This window comes from Empidonax traillii, unplaced genomic scaffold (genome assembly GCF_003031625.1).
Source record: "Empidonax traillii isolate 1590-97213 ecotype Southwest subspecies unplaced genomic scaffold, ASM303162v1 scaffold926:size687835, whole genome shotgun sequence".
Lineage (NCBI taxonomy): Eukaryota > Metazoa > Chordata > Aves > Passeriformes > Tyrannidae > Empidonax > Empidonax traillii.
In genome coordinates, this window is record NW_020956119.1 from 88,707 (window position 1) to 104,299 (window position 15,593).

A 15,593-nucleotide genomic window follows, 5' to 3' on the forward strand; every position below is an offset into this window, starting at 1 on the left:
AAAGAATTTCTTCCTAACATCTAACCTAAACCTCCCCTGGCAGAGCTTGAGCCCACGTCCCCTTGTCCTATTGTTGGTTGCTTGGGAGAAGAGACCAACCCCCACCTGGCTATAACCTCCCTTCAGGTAGTTGAAGAGAGTGATGAGGTCACCTCTAAGCCTTCTCTTCTCCAGACTAAACAACCCCAGCTCCCTCAGCCTCTCCTCATAGGACTTGTGCTCAAGTCCCTTCACCAGCCTCGTTGCTCTTCTCTGGACCCGCTCCAGCACCTCAACATCCTTCCTGAACTGAGGGGCCCAGAGCTGAACACAATACTCAAGGTGTGGCCTCACCAACGCAGAGTACAGGGGAAGGATCACTTCCCTGCTCCTGCTGGCCACACTGTTCTTGATGCAGGCCAGGATGCCATTGGCCTTCTTGGCCACCTGGGCACACTGCTGGGACTTGCATTGCTACTGATTTAGCCCAGTTTAGCCCTGGACCCAGAGCTTCAAACTTGTGCCCTGAATCCTCTCTCCTGAAATGGTTCCACATGCAGTTGTGAAAGTGAACCAGCATGTGGGGCAGGGACTGCATCAACCCTTCTATTTGGGGCATATGTGGTGTAACCATACGCATTACTCTGGTGCTGCAGGATTTGGCAGCGCAGTATGTATCCCACATTTCCCCATACAGCTCCCAAGGCACTCCTGTGAACATAATTTCTGTGGTCAGATAAGTGTTTGCTTTCGTTCACATTTTGTATCTGGTTTGTTCCAAAACAATCAGGACATAGGCATTCGTGCACATCACTGAGTCACCAGCTTCTCCATGAGCAGCAGCTGCGTGGGCTCTCAGCCTGGAGGCCTGGTTTGTGTTATGGTGAGGGAAACACTAAGCCTCTGGGAGCTAGTGTTTGGGGTCGTAAGAGGAAAAGAGATCTTCGTTGTAAGGCTCGTTTTCTTCTCATGGCCCAGTATTTTCTTGGGTAGTTTTCCCTTTTTGACATGGTTTAGGTTGGTTTTGTGGTTCTTTTGCTGACCTTCTGATTATCTTTCCCATTGAAATGCAGTGACTTTGGCCCAATTCCACTGGGAGGAGATGTATTCGATCCTTTCATGTGGTCTTGCCTCTTTCTAAATGCTTATCCTGGTACATTCATGCACTTATGGCTCCAGGAAAGGCATATATATATCCTGCCTCCCATATAAAGAGAAGAAAAAATGGTTGGGAACTTGATTTGAGATGCCTGGGAGATTAAGCCAAGAGTGCTATGTCACCACCACACTAACCCAGCTATGCTTTTAAAGTAGGTCATTCCCATATTGATGCAGGTGTGTGTACGTGCGAGTGGGGTCCAGCATACAGTGGAAATGCTTACTAGCATTCTTCTATTGTACTTGTGTTTTTCAGGGACAGAAAATTCTTGTTCCACTCTTTTCTCTTTCCTGTTCAGTAAAATGTTGCTGAATGCACATATAAAACCAATTGTGTAGTATTTTGAAAGAAAACGTGTATTGTAGTAGGTTTTGCTCTTACTAAAGGGAATAAAATCACTGGCGTTCTGCTGTACGGTCCTGACAGGAAGAGGATATGTGGGCAAAATCACGTTGGATGTGCCAGGGACCAGTGAGGGCCAACTGATTCCCAAGTGAGCCAAGGGCAGTAAAAAGGCATATGAGAGTAGTTACCACACCAGCAAGGAGCCAGAATGTGAAATGGTTTGGATCAAGATCAGGTCCAGACACAGTAGTCAGGGTCAGACAACTGCCTGGTGATCACCCAGCAATGCCACAAGGGTGGTGCAAGACTGGGCACAGATACAGTGGCTGTGAACGGTGATGTAGCATAAGCAAGGACCAATGCTACAACTTTGGTTTAAAAGCAGATCCCAAGGGACAGAAGGGATCCCGAGGGACTGCCCTAACTTTATCCACATCAGCTACTGCCAGTGAAGGCAGTGACTTTGTACTGTGCCATCTGAGCTCCTTAACTCAGCCACTGCAAGTCTTGGAAGCGGTTACTCTCCAGGCCTAAGCACTGCAAGAGCTCTTCTTGATTAGCTACCAAACTTCCCAATAAAATACCAGGTAAATTGATTAACTGCTTATGCCAGTTGACTATTTATAATAAAAAATGAGCAGTGGTACATTAGGTGCTCCTGTTGCCTCTACTTTCTTGACGTGGTTAGACATGTGCCTGCTTTGCCACTCGGAAATGGACCTAGGTTTGACGCAGGTGGGAAATTTGGATGAGAGGCGATACAAGCACTGCTCTGAGCTGTCATACCCTTCAGTGAAGGATAGGCAGCAGTGATGTGAGGTTGTCCTCCAAGACCTAGTTCTTTGCAGCTGCTTTTGGGTATCATTGCCACAAACACTGACCAGCTACAGAGTCAAGAGTCCACATAATGTAAGGTAAAGCTCAGCCTTGCTGGGGGAGAGCACAACCACTGCTGTATTTTATGTCTCTGCATATACTTACTTATGTATGCACCTTGTGGGCAGGTATAAGTAGTAAACACTGTAGTACAAAGAAAAGGTCTTGTTTTATTCTTCCTGGAGAAAAGTAGGGAAAAGCAGGGAACTTTACTTCAGTTTACATGCAACTTTCAATGTAATGGGCAAATCTAAATAACAGTAGCAGCTAGACTCATAATGATGAAGGCAAATAGGATTTATGTGATAGTGTGCTTCTTAGACTCTATTCCTACCAGAGGATGTCAAAATAATGGTGATTGTAAACACATTATTGAAAGGAGAGAGAAAAAGAGAGTCGAAGGAAGGCATGGAATAGAGCAGACCCACTTCACCTTGCCTTTCATCTTGCTCTGTGTTACAGTCTCCCCAGTAGCTAGATCAGTATAGAAAGCTCCAATAGTCTTCCAGTTCTTACAGTTTATTGGATCTCCCATTGTGCAGGTGTGCTGTAAGCTGTATCAGTAAAATGACCCAGATTATAAATGATCCTCCATAGAAAGCAGGCAAGTTACATCCTGGATTATTTCACCAAACTGTTTTACACTGATCCCCAGAAACAGTGTGAGTCCCAGAAATAGTTGTGCTAGTGGAACTGACAAGGGACTATGGGGACAGAGAAGGCTTCTACGGGTAGACAGGGAGCATTGGAACCTTTCCCACTGGCTCTGCAAAAAGTGTAATGTTTTCAGGTGATCAACTGAAATATTGCTTTGATGACATTTTCTATCCTGGGAGCACCCAGTTGTCTTAAATGAAGTCACTTGGCAGATGCAGATTCCGCATATCTGCAGAAGAAGATCCAGCCTGTGGTGCTTTGACACGTTCCCTTCTCTCCTGACATCTAATACTTGGGACCATCTCAAAGACAGTCTAGTCTGTTCCTGTGAGGTTTCTACCTCTCTGCTGTGAATACAGGGATCAACAGATAACAAGAGGTTCCCTAGCTGTAAATCTGACTCATGTAGTCCTCCATGGGCAAGTATCTGCTGTTGCAGGTGCTGGTGGTGGCCTTTTGTGTAATGCTCTGAACACTGGAACCAGTGCCACAAGGAGCTATTTTGAGCACTGGTGCAAATAATTTTTTTTTTCCATGACTAGAAAGAGTCAGGTCAGGTTGAGAGGGTCTCAGCTGCTGGTATAAGTGGGATTTTCCAGGCTCTCTGTTTTTGCCAGGTCCACAGGAACTGTCTGTGTGGTTCCTAACTCAAGATATTCCAAGGGTCCTATTTCCATCGGGGAGTAGAAATCACAACCTTAGGATGCGTCCCAGTGACTTGACTAAGTCATATTCAGACTGAAAGGAGTTGCAATTCCACCTAACTCTTGAAAATAGACATGCAAGAGTTAGAGAGCAGACAAGAGGCAATGTCCTTGTTCAACACTCAGCTATGAAAAGTCCTATGCCCTTAGGGTGGTGTCTGTGTTTCTTTGCAGTGGGGTTGTGTGCTGCTCAAGGCAGACCCAGAATCTGAATGCCTTGATTACTTTTCATCATATTTCCTATTGCTCTTTTTCTGTATTGTTCCAATGAGGCTTGTTGGCCAGGGAGGGGTAAGGGAGGCACATTGGAAAGGTCGAGCTTTTGCCGCCTGACAATTTGATGATCTTAGTGTCAAATATGTGGGTTATTCAAAAAAAGCCTTGGTAGAAGGTGTCCTCCTCCAGAGCAGAGTAAAATTCAACAATATAAGGTACTGATGGGCTGCAAGTGAACACTTAAAACAAATGTTGTCTACCATGCAGGCTGTTTCTCTTCTCTCTTTTGCAGCTTCTGCAGTGCTGGAGATTGAGCAGATGATCGGCCTTGCAGCAAGAATGTTTGCCTGATATGTTTCAAAGCAGGCTTACTCTCATCTGCTAAATTTGGTTGATTTTCTTTCTAGTATTTAGCAATAGTCTTTTTAACAAATGCTAGAGAAAGGAAAATTCCCACATTTAAGAGCCTAAGGGAACATAACAACTGTTATGTATCCATTATTCATAGAATCAGAATATACTGCATTGAAAGGAACCCATAAGAATCATCGAGTCTGACTCCTGGCCCTGCACAGGACCATCCCCAAGAGTCACACTGTGTGCTTGAGAGCACTACTCAAACACTTCTTGAACTCTGTCAAGCTTGATGCTGTGACCACTTCCTTTGGGAGCCTATTCCAGTGCCCAGCCACCCTCTGGGTAAAGAATCTTTTCCTAATATCCGACCTAAGCCTCCCCTGACACAGTTTCATGCCATTCATATGGATCCTATTACTCGTCACCAAAGAGAAGAGATCAGCTCCTGTCCCTCCACTTCACCCTGTAAGGAAGCTGTAGACCACTATGAGGTCTCCCCTCAGTTTCCTCTTCTCTAGGCTGAATAAACCAAGTGACCTCAGCTGCTTCTCTTAAGTCTTGCCTTTGAAGTCATTCACCATCTTGGTCACCCTCATCTGGACACAGTTTAAAAAGTCTGATGTCCTTATATTGAGACACTCAAAGCTGCACACAGTACTCAAGATGAGGCCACACTAGTACAGAGAAGAGTGAGACAATCCCCTCCCTCAACAGGTTGGCAATGCAGTGCCCGATGCACACCCAGGATACAGTTGGTCCTCCTGGCTGCCAAGGAACAGTGATTCAAATCACACTGCTGACTTATATTCAACTTACCATCAACCTTTTCTGTGGTGCTGCCCTTCAGTGGAACCTGACAGACCTGTAGTTATTAGGGTCATCCTTCTTGCCCTTTTTGAAAACTAGGACAATGTTTGCCAGCTTCCTGTAGACTGGGTCATCTCCAGATTCGTGCTAGTGCTCCCCAAGGGCTCTTCTCATTAGGATGCACTCATTAGAGTGGAGGCAGCTGCTGTCACTCCGGGCTCTGGCTCATGCAGGGTCAGCTGCTCTTATGCAAGCTGCCAGCTCCATGTGGGCCTCAGTGCTCTCCTGGGATTCCCTTGTCTCTAGGAACTTGCCCTGTTCTCCCCGATTCCCTGCTCCATTGATAGCTGTGCTTGCACCAGAGCTGTTCGTCTCAGTGAGTGACAGTTGAATTCCAAGGATAAAAGTTGTCCTTACATATGCCACCCACTACTTAGCATCAGACCAAGGCCTAAGATTCTGGTATGAAGAGATCACATTGCCTGCAGAATAGACTTTTGGTTGGGACAAGTCTGTGACTCTTTCCTGAGTGTTTGTTCAGCCATAACACCTAAACTACTCTTCAAAGCTGGTTTGCACCCTACTAGGTGTTGCAAGTTGCATGGTGATACATAAATAATAATATAATATATGTTCCATGCAGCCCTCTAGATGCTTCAACCTAGGTTTTTAGACTGTTTCATCCAGTTCCAGGCAGAGGCTTCCTACTGTACCTTCATTCTGCTTTATGGGAATTTCTGCTGCTTCTTCCTTCCCTATCTCTCCCTACTGGGGTCTTTTCAGTCTATAAGCTCTACATCTCATCTCTCCCTGACTTTAGCATATAGAAGAGTGATGAGGTGTTAGGAGCAGATCTTTAGGTTTGCCCTCCCTGGTCCTCAGAGACTTGAGTGGATCAGGAGCTGATGACGTGTTGGAGAAGGAAGGAGCTATGTCTTGCCAAAGAAATGTGGTCTTTGGAGGGCCATGACTGAATGCAGCTGTGATGTAGGAGGTGTGAAGAGGGTGGGGAGGAACTGGTGTGGCATGGCTCCTGAGCTTGTGATGGGGCCTGCGTGATCTCGGACTCAGCACGTACTCAGCACTGGGTTGGCCAAAGGCAGGCACAAATAGTTCCCTAGCTCCTTCCATGGGGAGTCCTTGCTCCTAGGGGGTCTGAGCTGTCAGGAAGCCCAGTATCCTAGTTCTGGTTGGTCTGTCCTCCCTGGCTGTTTTCCCAGCTGCTGTCCTCTCCACTGGAGGAGGTGATTTCATGTGAGTCATCCTCTTTGGGAAAGAACCCTTTGGGTTCTTCCCTCCATGGCGTGAGCAGATGAGGGGGAAGGTATCCATAGCTATTTTATTTTCAAGGTCTCAGTTGGGGGCAGGAAGACTGGAATATGCAGACTTAGATTCATAGCTTAGGGTGCTTATGAATAGGAGTCGGAGAGATGCGTACAGGAAATATTCTCACAGACTTTAAACTTTAAAGCTAAACAGTTCTCATCTGTGCAGGATAGTCTGTTGGGACACAGGAGGTCCAAGTTCTATTTGTGTCTCCTGTTACCAGCTTCCTATGACCTTGGACTAGCTGCCTAACCTCTCTATGTGCCTCCATTTCCTCCTCTGTAAAATGGGGATGATCACATTTACCTGCCATCACACCCATGCAGACACGCTTGCAACTTATTTCATAGCATAAAAATATAGGAAGGACCATATTGGATCAAACTGAAGATCTACCCAATAGCTTTTCCCTGGCAACGCAGGGAAAAAGTGGAAAGACAGAGCTTGTGTTTTGCTGTCACAGGCTCTCTGCTGATCTTTCACAAAATAAAACACAAACTTAAGGTATGTACACAGGGAGGAGAAATATATTTCTAAGATAGCCCTGGATGTTACAGGGTCAGTAAAGGCCAGCAGCAGCGCTGGCAGGGTAGACTGCCGAAAAAGCATCCTTAGCCAGTGCTGCCCCTTCCTGGCTTCCCTGCTCTCAGCGCTCAGTGCTGCTGGTTGGGGACCCGTGCTGGTCTGGGCCAGGCGCCGGACAGGGCTGTCGACGCCGCACAGGCCGGTCTGCCCCGCCGCTCTCCCTCCTCAGGGAAGGCGGGGAGAGGAGTCTCGGGTCGCCGGGGCACGCACAGCGCTTTTGGGTGCTCTGAGCATCGTGCCCAGCAGCCGGGGAACGTCTGTGTGGGCCCAGCCCGACCTGGCCTCCGGCCCCGCACCCGGTGACGGGACGCAGCGCTGTCGGGGGCTTCCTGCGGAGCCGGAGAGGGGCCCCGCGGGACTGGGACCCCACCGCTCAGCGTTTGGTCTGGAAATCACAAGTGCGCTGCGCGCCCTCCACGGGGGAACCCGGCGACGTGCGGGCGGCGATTCTCCCTGCCTGCCCCGGCAGCTCTGCTCCGGCGGGAGGGCACGGCCGGGATCCGTGGGGGTCGGGAGCGGGAGACCCCCGGGGGAGCGACCTCGTACCCGCCGACTGGCGAGCGTGCGAGCGGGCAGAAGACGCGTCCCGCGGAGGGCGTGCTCCTGGCGGAGGATGTGGGCGGAGGGGTGGAGAAGTTATAAATCAGCGGGGCTGGGGCTGGTGGGTAACTGATGCCCGCGGGAGGTGAAGCTGGCAGGGCGGCCCGCAGCGGACACTCCCTTTCCGCAGGTCGAGTCGGGGTAGGGCGGGCGGGTAGGGCTCGGGGACTGCTGGATGCGGATTCCGCGCAGCGCTGCGCCGTTATCTCCGCCACTGTGGGAAGCGCCCGGGACCGAGCCGTCGGAGCCCAGCCGGCACCTCTGCCACTGCCTCGCCACCGTCGGCAGGGATAAAACCCTGCGTTCCCGCGGGCAGGACCATGCCCCGCCAGCTGCTCTCAGGGATCGTGCTGCTGGGAGCCGCCCTCCTGCTCGCAGGTAAGGGTCCGCCGGGACCCACTGCCCCAACCAGCCCCCGTTGTATGCCGAGCTCTCTGTGACGGGCCCCCAGCGATGTGCCTCCTTGGCGGTGCCTCCCGCGCCCCTGACTGGCCTCGCCGCGCCCCGCTTGTCGGCTGGAACTGGAGGGCACCTGCCTCCCCTCTACCCCTCTCCTCTGGGCAGGGCCGGGAAAGCGATCTCCGCATTTTAGGGAGCCACATCCCGAGCAGAGCTCCCGGGGGGTCCGGCGGTGACGAGCCTCTGTGCCTCTTCTCCTCCGGGCAAGGCGGCGGTGGCGGGGAGGAAAGCCTCTCCCGTGCGCGGGGACAGCCGTACATCACCGGGAGATGTCCGAACCGCTGCATCAGGGAAAGAAAGCATGTATTGGCTGCAGGGCAGGCTTCTTTCCTCCACACTTTGTTTCGAAGTGTCCCAGTTCTGACCGTGAAGCGGAAAAGGTGCCCATTTTCTTCGCAAAAATCCAGGTCCTGCTGCCGCCCGCCGGGCAGGTCGGCGGAGCATCTCGCTGAGGCTGCCTGCGGGGTTGGCCACGGGGTACCCGGCACTGGTCTTGTGTGAGATGGAGCTGCTCTCCGGCGCCTGCATCCCTTAATGCTGCGTGTGCCAGAACGGATCAGTGCAGATTTGCTGTTTTTAACTGAGTTTTATTTTACTTGGAGCGAGGAGCCGGCCCCGGCGGGTCGGTGCGCCGTGGTAGGCAGTCCGTCCCAGCGTTGCGCGGCTGGTCATCTGGGAGCAGGGATTCGTGGGGGATGCTGACCTGTGGGGATGCCCCGCGGAGCAGACTGGCGCGTTCCTCCGTGTCCCGCACGGGATCCCGCGGGGTACGGCACACAGAATAAAGGGGCTGTCTCCCCGAGGGACAGCCGTGGAGGCAGGCGTTCCTGCGATTAGCGGCTCGGCCGCCCGACCCGCCACGCTGCCCCACACAAGTGGCCGAGGGCTCGGTCTACTCCGCACCGCTGAGCCCGCGGGAGCGGTCCCGGCGCGGGCGGTGCCCGTGCTCCCCGCCGGCGGCAGCCGTCTCCCGAGGTTGCCCGGGAGGAGAGCTGGCGGGGCCGCTCCGACGAGACGTTTTCCTGCTCAGGAAGTGCTGATTCATCAGCTTTGATACAGATATATAGGTATTCTTCTTTTTCTTTTTCTTTTTTTTTTTTTTTTTTTTTTCCCCCCCCCCCCCCCCCTTTCTTTTCCCCAGGAAAGTGCTAATTTCCCCACATTATTTGTCTTCGCCAAGGAGATTCTTATGCCCAGGATGAAATAGGTACAGGCATGGGACAGGACACCCACCCTGGATACAGGAAATGTGGGTTTAGATCCTTGCCAGGCTTCCTTCACAGCTTGAGTTTGAACTTCAGCGTCCTGCTCCCACATGGGCTCCTGCAGTGACCAGCTATGCTGGGGAACTGGCTTCCTCTTTCCTGTTGGAAACGTTTTCCATTGTGCAGATCATGGCAAACCCACTGCCCAGGGAGAAGGTGGACGCTATGAGCCAAGGGTTGTAAGAGACCCTGGTTCACACTGATGTTCCAGGGACTGTCAGGGATGTGTACACCCTCAGTCAATTCCAGTGGGAAAAGCTTGACTTTTTTAAGGGACAACCTGGTGCTCTGGGTGTGGGGGACATCCCAGGGCTGGCTCAGATGCTGTAGGTACTGGAAAGATGCTTCCCTGTAGTTTGTCTGAGTGTCCTTAAACTCTTTAGCTGGAAAATTGGATGCCTCCAATATACAAGAGATTGTGCGTAAAATCAGAATTTAGACTTTGAGTTCAAGCTAATTGATTTTGATTTTTTTTCTTTTCCCTAAAGAAAACTGTGCTTGCATACCTTTGTTTGGACATCCCAGATAGGTTGATCATGCCTCTTCTGGATCACTGGCAAAGCTCTCCATACTTGCATTTGCAGAGAGCGTCTCAAAGTTATTGGTGAAGTGGTGGGATACTTTGTATCATACATGTCTCTATGCTTTTCTTCCCATTTAATCCTCCTTCACTGCCTATTTACCTATAATTCTTACTCAGGCTCTCCAACACTTCCTGTTTCCAGTGTTCTTAATGAAACTATTCATCAGCTAGAAGGTAAATAGACTTTATTACAGTCTTATCTGTGAACAGCACTATATGGATCTCAGTTATTTCAGTGGAAACTAGAACATCAAAATCCCTAGCGGATTTTTCAATTTCATGGTCAGTTGGAAAAAATGAAGGAAGAAATTCCAGGTCAAATCTAATCTGTGCTAAGGGTAGTTTCTTGCAATAACTAACCTGACTTCTCTGAAAGTGCTATTCAGATGCAAGTTCATATGGTAAGGTTTCAATTTGTTCTGAGTACTCGCTGAAACAACTACAAGAGTGGTCGAAATTGGGATTAGGGCTGAAGATGTTAATGAAGTCCAGAAAATCTGGCTTTCCCACTTCTTCTGGACCTTTGAGGAAACTGGGCTCCCAAAAAATTTCCAAACTATATTCATATAAGGCAGAAGAGTTAAGCATTACTATATAACACAGATGTTCAAAAAAATGTATACATGGAATGAAAGTATTGAACTTTCTGACATTGCTAAAGAAAATCATACCATTTACATATGCTTTATGAGACAGGTGTTTTGCTCATATGCTCTACACAAAGCTAGATTTCATTCTCTTACAGATGGTGTAAATCTGGAGCAATTCCTTTGGGCTAGGCTGGCATCTTCTAGATTTACAGTTTGTTCTGGAGGAAATCAGGACTTGACCTCTGCCCTAGTAAAGACCTTCATATCCAGAAGCACCCAGTACTTTTAAACTCCTAAAAATTTGCCACTGGGGAGATTTGAGAGGGTTTTTTGGTCTTGTTTTTTAATTTTTTTTCTACATCCGAACAATAACAAACAAGCTGAGCCTATTTTTTGTCAGATGTTTCAAAGACTGAAGCCAATAGCCCTTCACATTGTGTGGGTGTATAGGACAAAAGGAAATTGTCCAGATTTTCAGGACAGTTGATGAGTCCTTATACTTTAATGTGGTTTGGAAACTCCAAGCAGAGTGTTTATCAGCTTGCTAGTTTTCATGTCCGACTGAGATTGGGAGAAGAAGAAGCTCAGCAGATGGGGGTTAAGGTTCGGCATTTCCAAACTCTGTGTCCACTGGGGCTGTGGTGGGACTTTATCAGCAAAATTGTTCCTTTGAATCCCCCAAAGTCAGGGATTGAGGCTTCCTGCTACAGCCCCAGAGGGAAAGTGAGACTGCTGCTTGAGTAACTTTGCCATGAAGTGCAGAATGCCCAATCACAGTCACCTCTGCCTTTGGAGACAAATCTCTCCTATTGGTGTGAGACTTCAAGAAGCAAACAGCTTCCTCCAAAGACATGGTTTGTCTTTAGATGTCACCCCTGCCCCTAACAGTCTCTTTTTTCCCTCTATCAATATTTGTAAGAATGTAGAGGAACTTCCCTGTGTATATTTGAGCATGAATTCTACCCATGGACAGAAACAGGCTCTTCTCTCTTTGCCCTTGTGATACATCCTTGCTGCACATACTCCTGCAACTGAGAAACCACCTTTCCCATTCTCAGCTGGGAATGGCCTATCCTAAAATTGGTCAAGTTATTGTCAGGAAGGTGCCCAAACGTTTTTCTCCTACTGAGGTGCAGAAGTTCAGTTTTGTTTCCCTACGATTTGAGATCAATACTGGATAAATCCTGGTGGTTACTATGCAGAAAGCAAGACTTGGAAAAGTGAAACTACAGGCACCAGTACTCTCTCCAAAGCCAAGTGTGGCACAATATCCTACCCTTGTGACCAGCAGGATGAATTCATGGCTGAACTAAGCGAAGTGGTAACAGATTGAGAAACATCAAGGGTGTGGGCAAAGAGATTTGGAACTATACATTTCAGAGGTACTTTTTTCTGCAGTTTAAGTCTTGAGCCATTGAGATGTATGAAGAAACTTGGAGTGGGAGTGTGGATGACTGTTTCTTCTGTATTAAGTCATGTTTGTATTTGGGGTGTTTTTTTTCTGGCAGAGTGAATGGAAATGTGCCAGTCTAAAGACGAAGAGGGTTATTTAGCTCGTGGTGCATTTGTGTATTCAAGACCATTATAGATTCTTGTGAAATAGTTAACAGATTCATTAATCATCTTTCTCAGACTTTTGTCTTGTGTTAATGCAGAAGAAAAAAGTTCATGTTCATGGTGACCTGATTTTACTCTCTCTGTTGTTTTTCCCTTAAATACTAGTTGATTTTCATTACCGAAATCCATATCAACAGTGTAAAGTCACCCCTGTAACATATTGAGAGCACAATCCAGTGTGATGTGGTTGACACTGATTTCTCTTGGCGTGACTTTTCTGGATAATGGGGCTGCACTTGTGCAATCTTTTACAAATTGTGTTCCTTCTTTTAGAGGTATGGCCTTGAAACAAGTTTCTCTTTACTGTTAGAGCAGCTGAAGGCTGTGGAAGTGGTTAGAAGGAAGCTGGTTTTGGGATTTCAGTGGGTTGGAGATCCTGTGGCAACGTCGTGACATTGTTTCCATGCCGTGTCTGTAAGCAAAGGTCGATCGGGCAGGGCACAGTGGTCCTCACAGAGCTGGGGACCTGTGAGCAGATGTCTTTACTGCTCAGATGTTCTCTCAGGAGTCCTATGCTCTGGAACAGACCCCCTGCTTACTGCGTGGGGAGCAACAAGGGATGAGTGCGAGGACATTTCATGAGAGGAATTTCACAATTTTGCATAGTTCACTTAAACGTCCTTTCTGTGGGATTCTTCCTTGACACAGAGTGAAGGAATTCACCCCTATTGTTCCCATTGTCATTCCTCTGTAGAAATATCTCTCATCAGGATCACCATAGAGTAATGTTAACAGAAGCATGAGAGTGGCTATCCTGGATTAGACAAGGGCTATTTAGCTTCACGTCATGTCTCTGGTGGTGTCCAACATCTGATCTTCAGGGGAGGTTTAAGGAACCCTACAGGAAGCATTTATCTGATTAAATTCTCTGAAGAGGAAATTTTTTTTTTTTTTTAGTATGATCTAAAATCCAGTATTATTTACTAAGAAACCGTGGGATTGAGAGTCAACGGAACTAAAATTTAGTTGTTGTCTATATTTATGGCAAATGGATGTTACATAGCACAATTAAATTGTATTGTATTGTATAATACAGAGAATTTTCTTCTTCTGTTGTGCTGGTAGTGTTTGGGACAAAACCTCACCTTTCTTTGTTTAACGCAGTGGTACAATTATTGTTCACCCTAATCTATTTTATAAGTATTAATAGTTATAATTTCACAATGTAATTGAGCCATAGACAAGCTTGCCAGAAGCTTTCTGCAAGTGCATCTACCTTAGACATTGTGGTTTAGATGCCATTTAACTACAGAATGGGTTTGGCCTCTTGAGCCATTGCAAGGGACTCTTCTTTGCAGACTGTTACTGTTTTTCTCACCTCTCTATTTTAAATTATTGTGTCTCATTATTTACTTGCTCTGGTTTCAAACCCAGGGCCTTTGTTTATAGCTCTGTTTTATAGGTTTGAGTGGGGTGGATGGAAAGTCAGTTTCTGACTTTTCTTCTTATCTTGGAACGTTACAGGCCAGTTCAGCTGTAATAATGGAGCTTTGGAAATAGTAACTGGCAGCCTTCAGCAAAGTGAAAATCTTTCAAATTCGCTTTAAGTTTTCTTTTACATAGTTCCCAATTTTGTTTCTGTGCTTACGGCTTAACAATTAGTACAGCCCTGTATGAATTTAACAGGCCTAAGTTGCTGGCTAAGAAGGCAGGTTACTGGCAGATAGGTAGTTTGTTTATCTGTGTGCAAGTCTTCCAATTTAATCCTATTATACTGTTTTAGTTGTACTGCCAGATAATCTGTAACAAATTTTAAGCATCAGGCTGGTAAGGAAATTCAGTCTGGTCAAGAAAACGTACACTTTTACTTTATATAGGAATTCTAAAGTATTTTTGTGTCAATTTTACTGTACTTACTTTGTCTTTACCATGTCAAAACTTTCCTACTAAGTGAATTAATGGGATAAACTTTCCTTAGAGATACTGATATTTATGTGCTGGGGTCTGTCACGGTGGAATTAGAACAGAGGCACCACGCTTGCTGACATGTGTCAGTTAGTGATACTGTAGATCCAATGACTCACAGGCATATTCTGGATGGGGCTATCTCTACTCCTGTAAGCAGCACAGGCTGACTTGTGAGTGGAGGCAAAAAATTATACTCCTGGGTGAGTGCCAATGGCTGATCACACAGCATCCCTTTCGTTGGGCAGATGATGGATTCACAACCACATTTCATCTGAATAGCCTGATCAGGATCTCTATGAAGGGGCCAGGACAGGTTCATCAAGGTGGAGGGGGATTTGCGCTGAATGTGTCTGTGAAAGTGTTGCTACAGCCTAGCTCTGCTATTACCAGATCTTGCTGAGAGCAAGTGGACTTGTTTGGCTTTTTTTTTTTTAAACTGGGCGTTCACTCTGTTGGAGTGAAGACCAGACTAAGGTGGACACAACTGTGGTATTTATCTTCTTTTCTCAATGCACACAATACATATATATGTGTGTGTTTGGACTCCTTGGTGTGGTTTACCAAAGTGACAGTCCCACACAGGTTTATAAGGTAGGTGTCAGACTGCGCATTTGGGTTTTCATTTTCAATCCCATATGCTCAATGGAAAATAAAAAGCTTGTTATGGCTGGTTTTATTTCTTCTCTGTAAGTATGTTCTCCTTATATAGCCAATGAAATTAACACCTTCATCAGGTTAGATAATGGCAAAAATGCTCATTTCAGATCCTAAGTGCCTAGAGATGTTAACTTTGTGGATAAAACAGGAAACCAAGGTGTTTTTTCTCTCAGGTTCTCTGGCTGTTACATTTTGAAATTTATTTTCAATTGGCATTATATTAAGTGCCTATGCTCACTCATGGAAGTCACCTGGTGACTTCAGGGCAGACAGGACATAGTCTTCTGATGACCTGGTAAAGCAAGTGCCTTCAAGCAGGTCTCACAGGGTACAGCACACGGAACTGAATGGCCTTGACTGTCCAGGTATGATGAGAAATGTTAATAATTTCAATTGGTAGTAACTGGAATGAGAGTTATTTCAAATAATCAACTGAGATTTCAGTTTGTTTAGTTTCTGCGGCTAAATGTTTAAATGAAGAACCCTCCCCCCCACACACTCTCTTAAATGGCTTTACCACAGGCTTCTGTAAACGCAATCTGACCTAGCTAGGGCAAATACTGGCAAAACCTGTAGCAGTTATTGGGAAATTATGTATTGTTTACAGTGATTGACCATACTGGCATGATAGCGTGTACTGTTCAGAAGTGTTAATGAAGTGTTATCAGAATTGTACTTGCACCGTTGGTAGCAACTGGGTGTTTTGCTTTGCCTCTATAGCATCTAATCTTATACCAGAGTGTGTATACACATAGAGTGAGTAGATAAATTACCAGTTTCTCTGAGATGTAGAACTAAAAGGGGAAGGACACACTTATTCAAATACCTTTCTATGCCTGTGAAGGCCTTTCTTGGGCAGTAGAACATCCATTTGCCCTACTGACTGATTTTTAGTTCCAGGGC

At 47.0% G+C, this 15,593-nt stretch overlaps 1 protein-coding gene across 1 annotated transcript in view; it reads left to right on the plus strand.

Moving 5' to 3' along the window:
* Positions 1 to 7,645: 7,645 nt before the first annotated feature.
* Positions 7,646 to 15,593, plus strand: part of FLT1 (fms related tyrosine kinase 1) — a 110,621-nt gene continuing 102,673 nt past the window's right edge. The window contains exon 1 of the mRNA XM_027903039.1: positions 7,646 to 7,989. Within this exon, the coding sequence (XP_027758840.1) occupies positions 7,932 to 7,989 (58 nt within the window). The 5' untranslated portion in view covers positions 7,646 to 7,931. The remainder of the gene's footprint in view (positions 7,990 to 15,593) is intronic.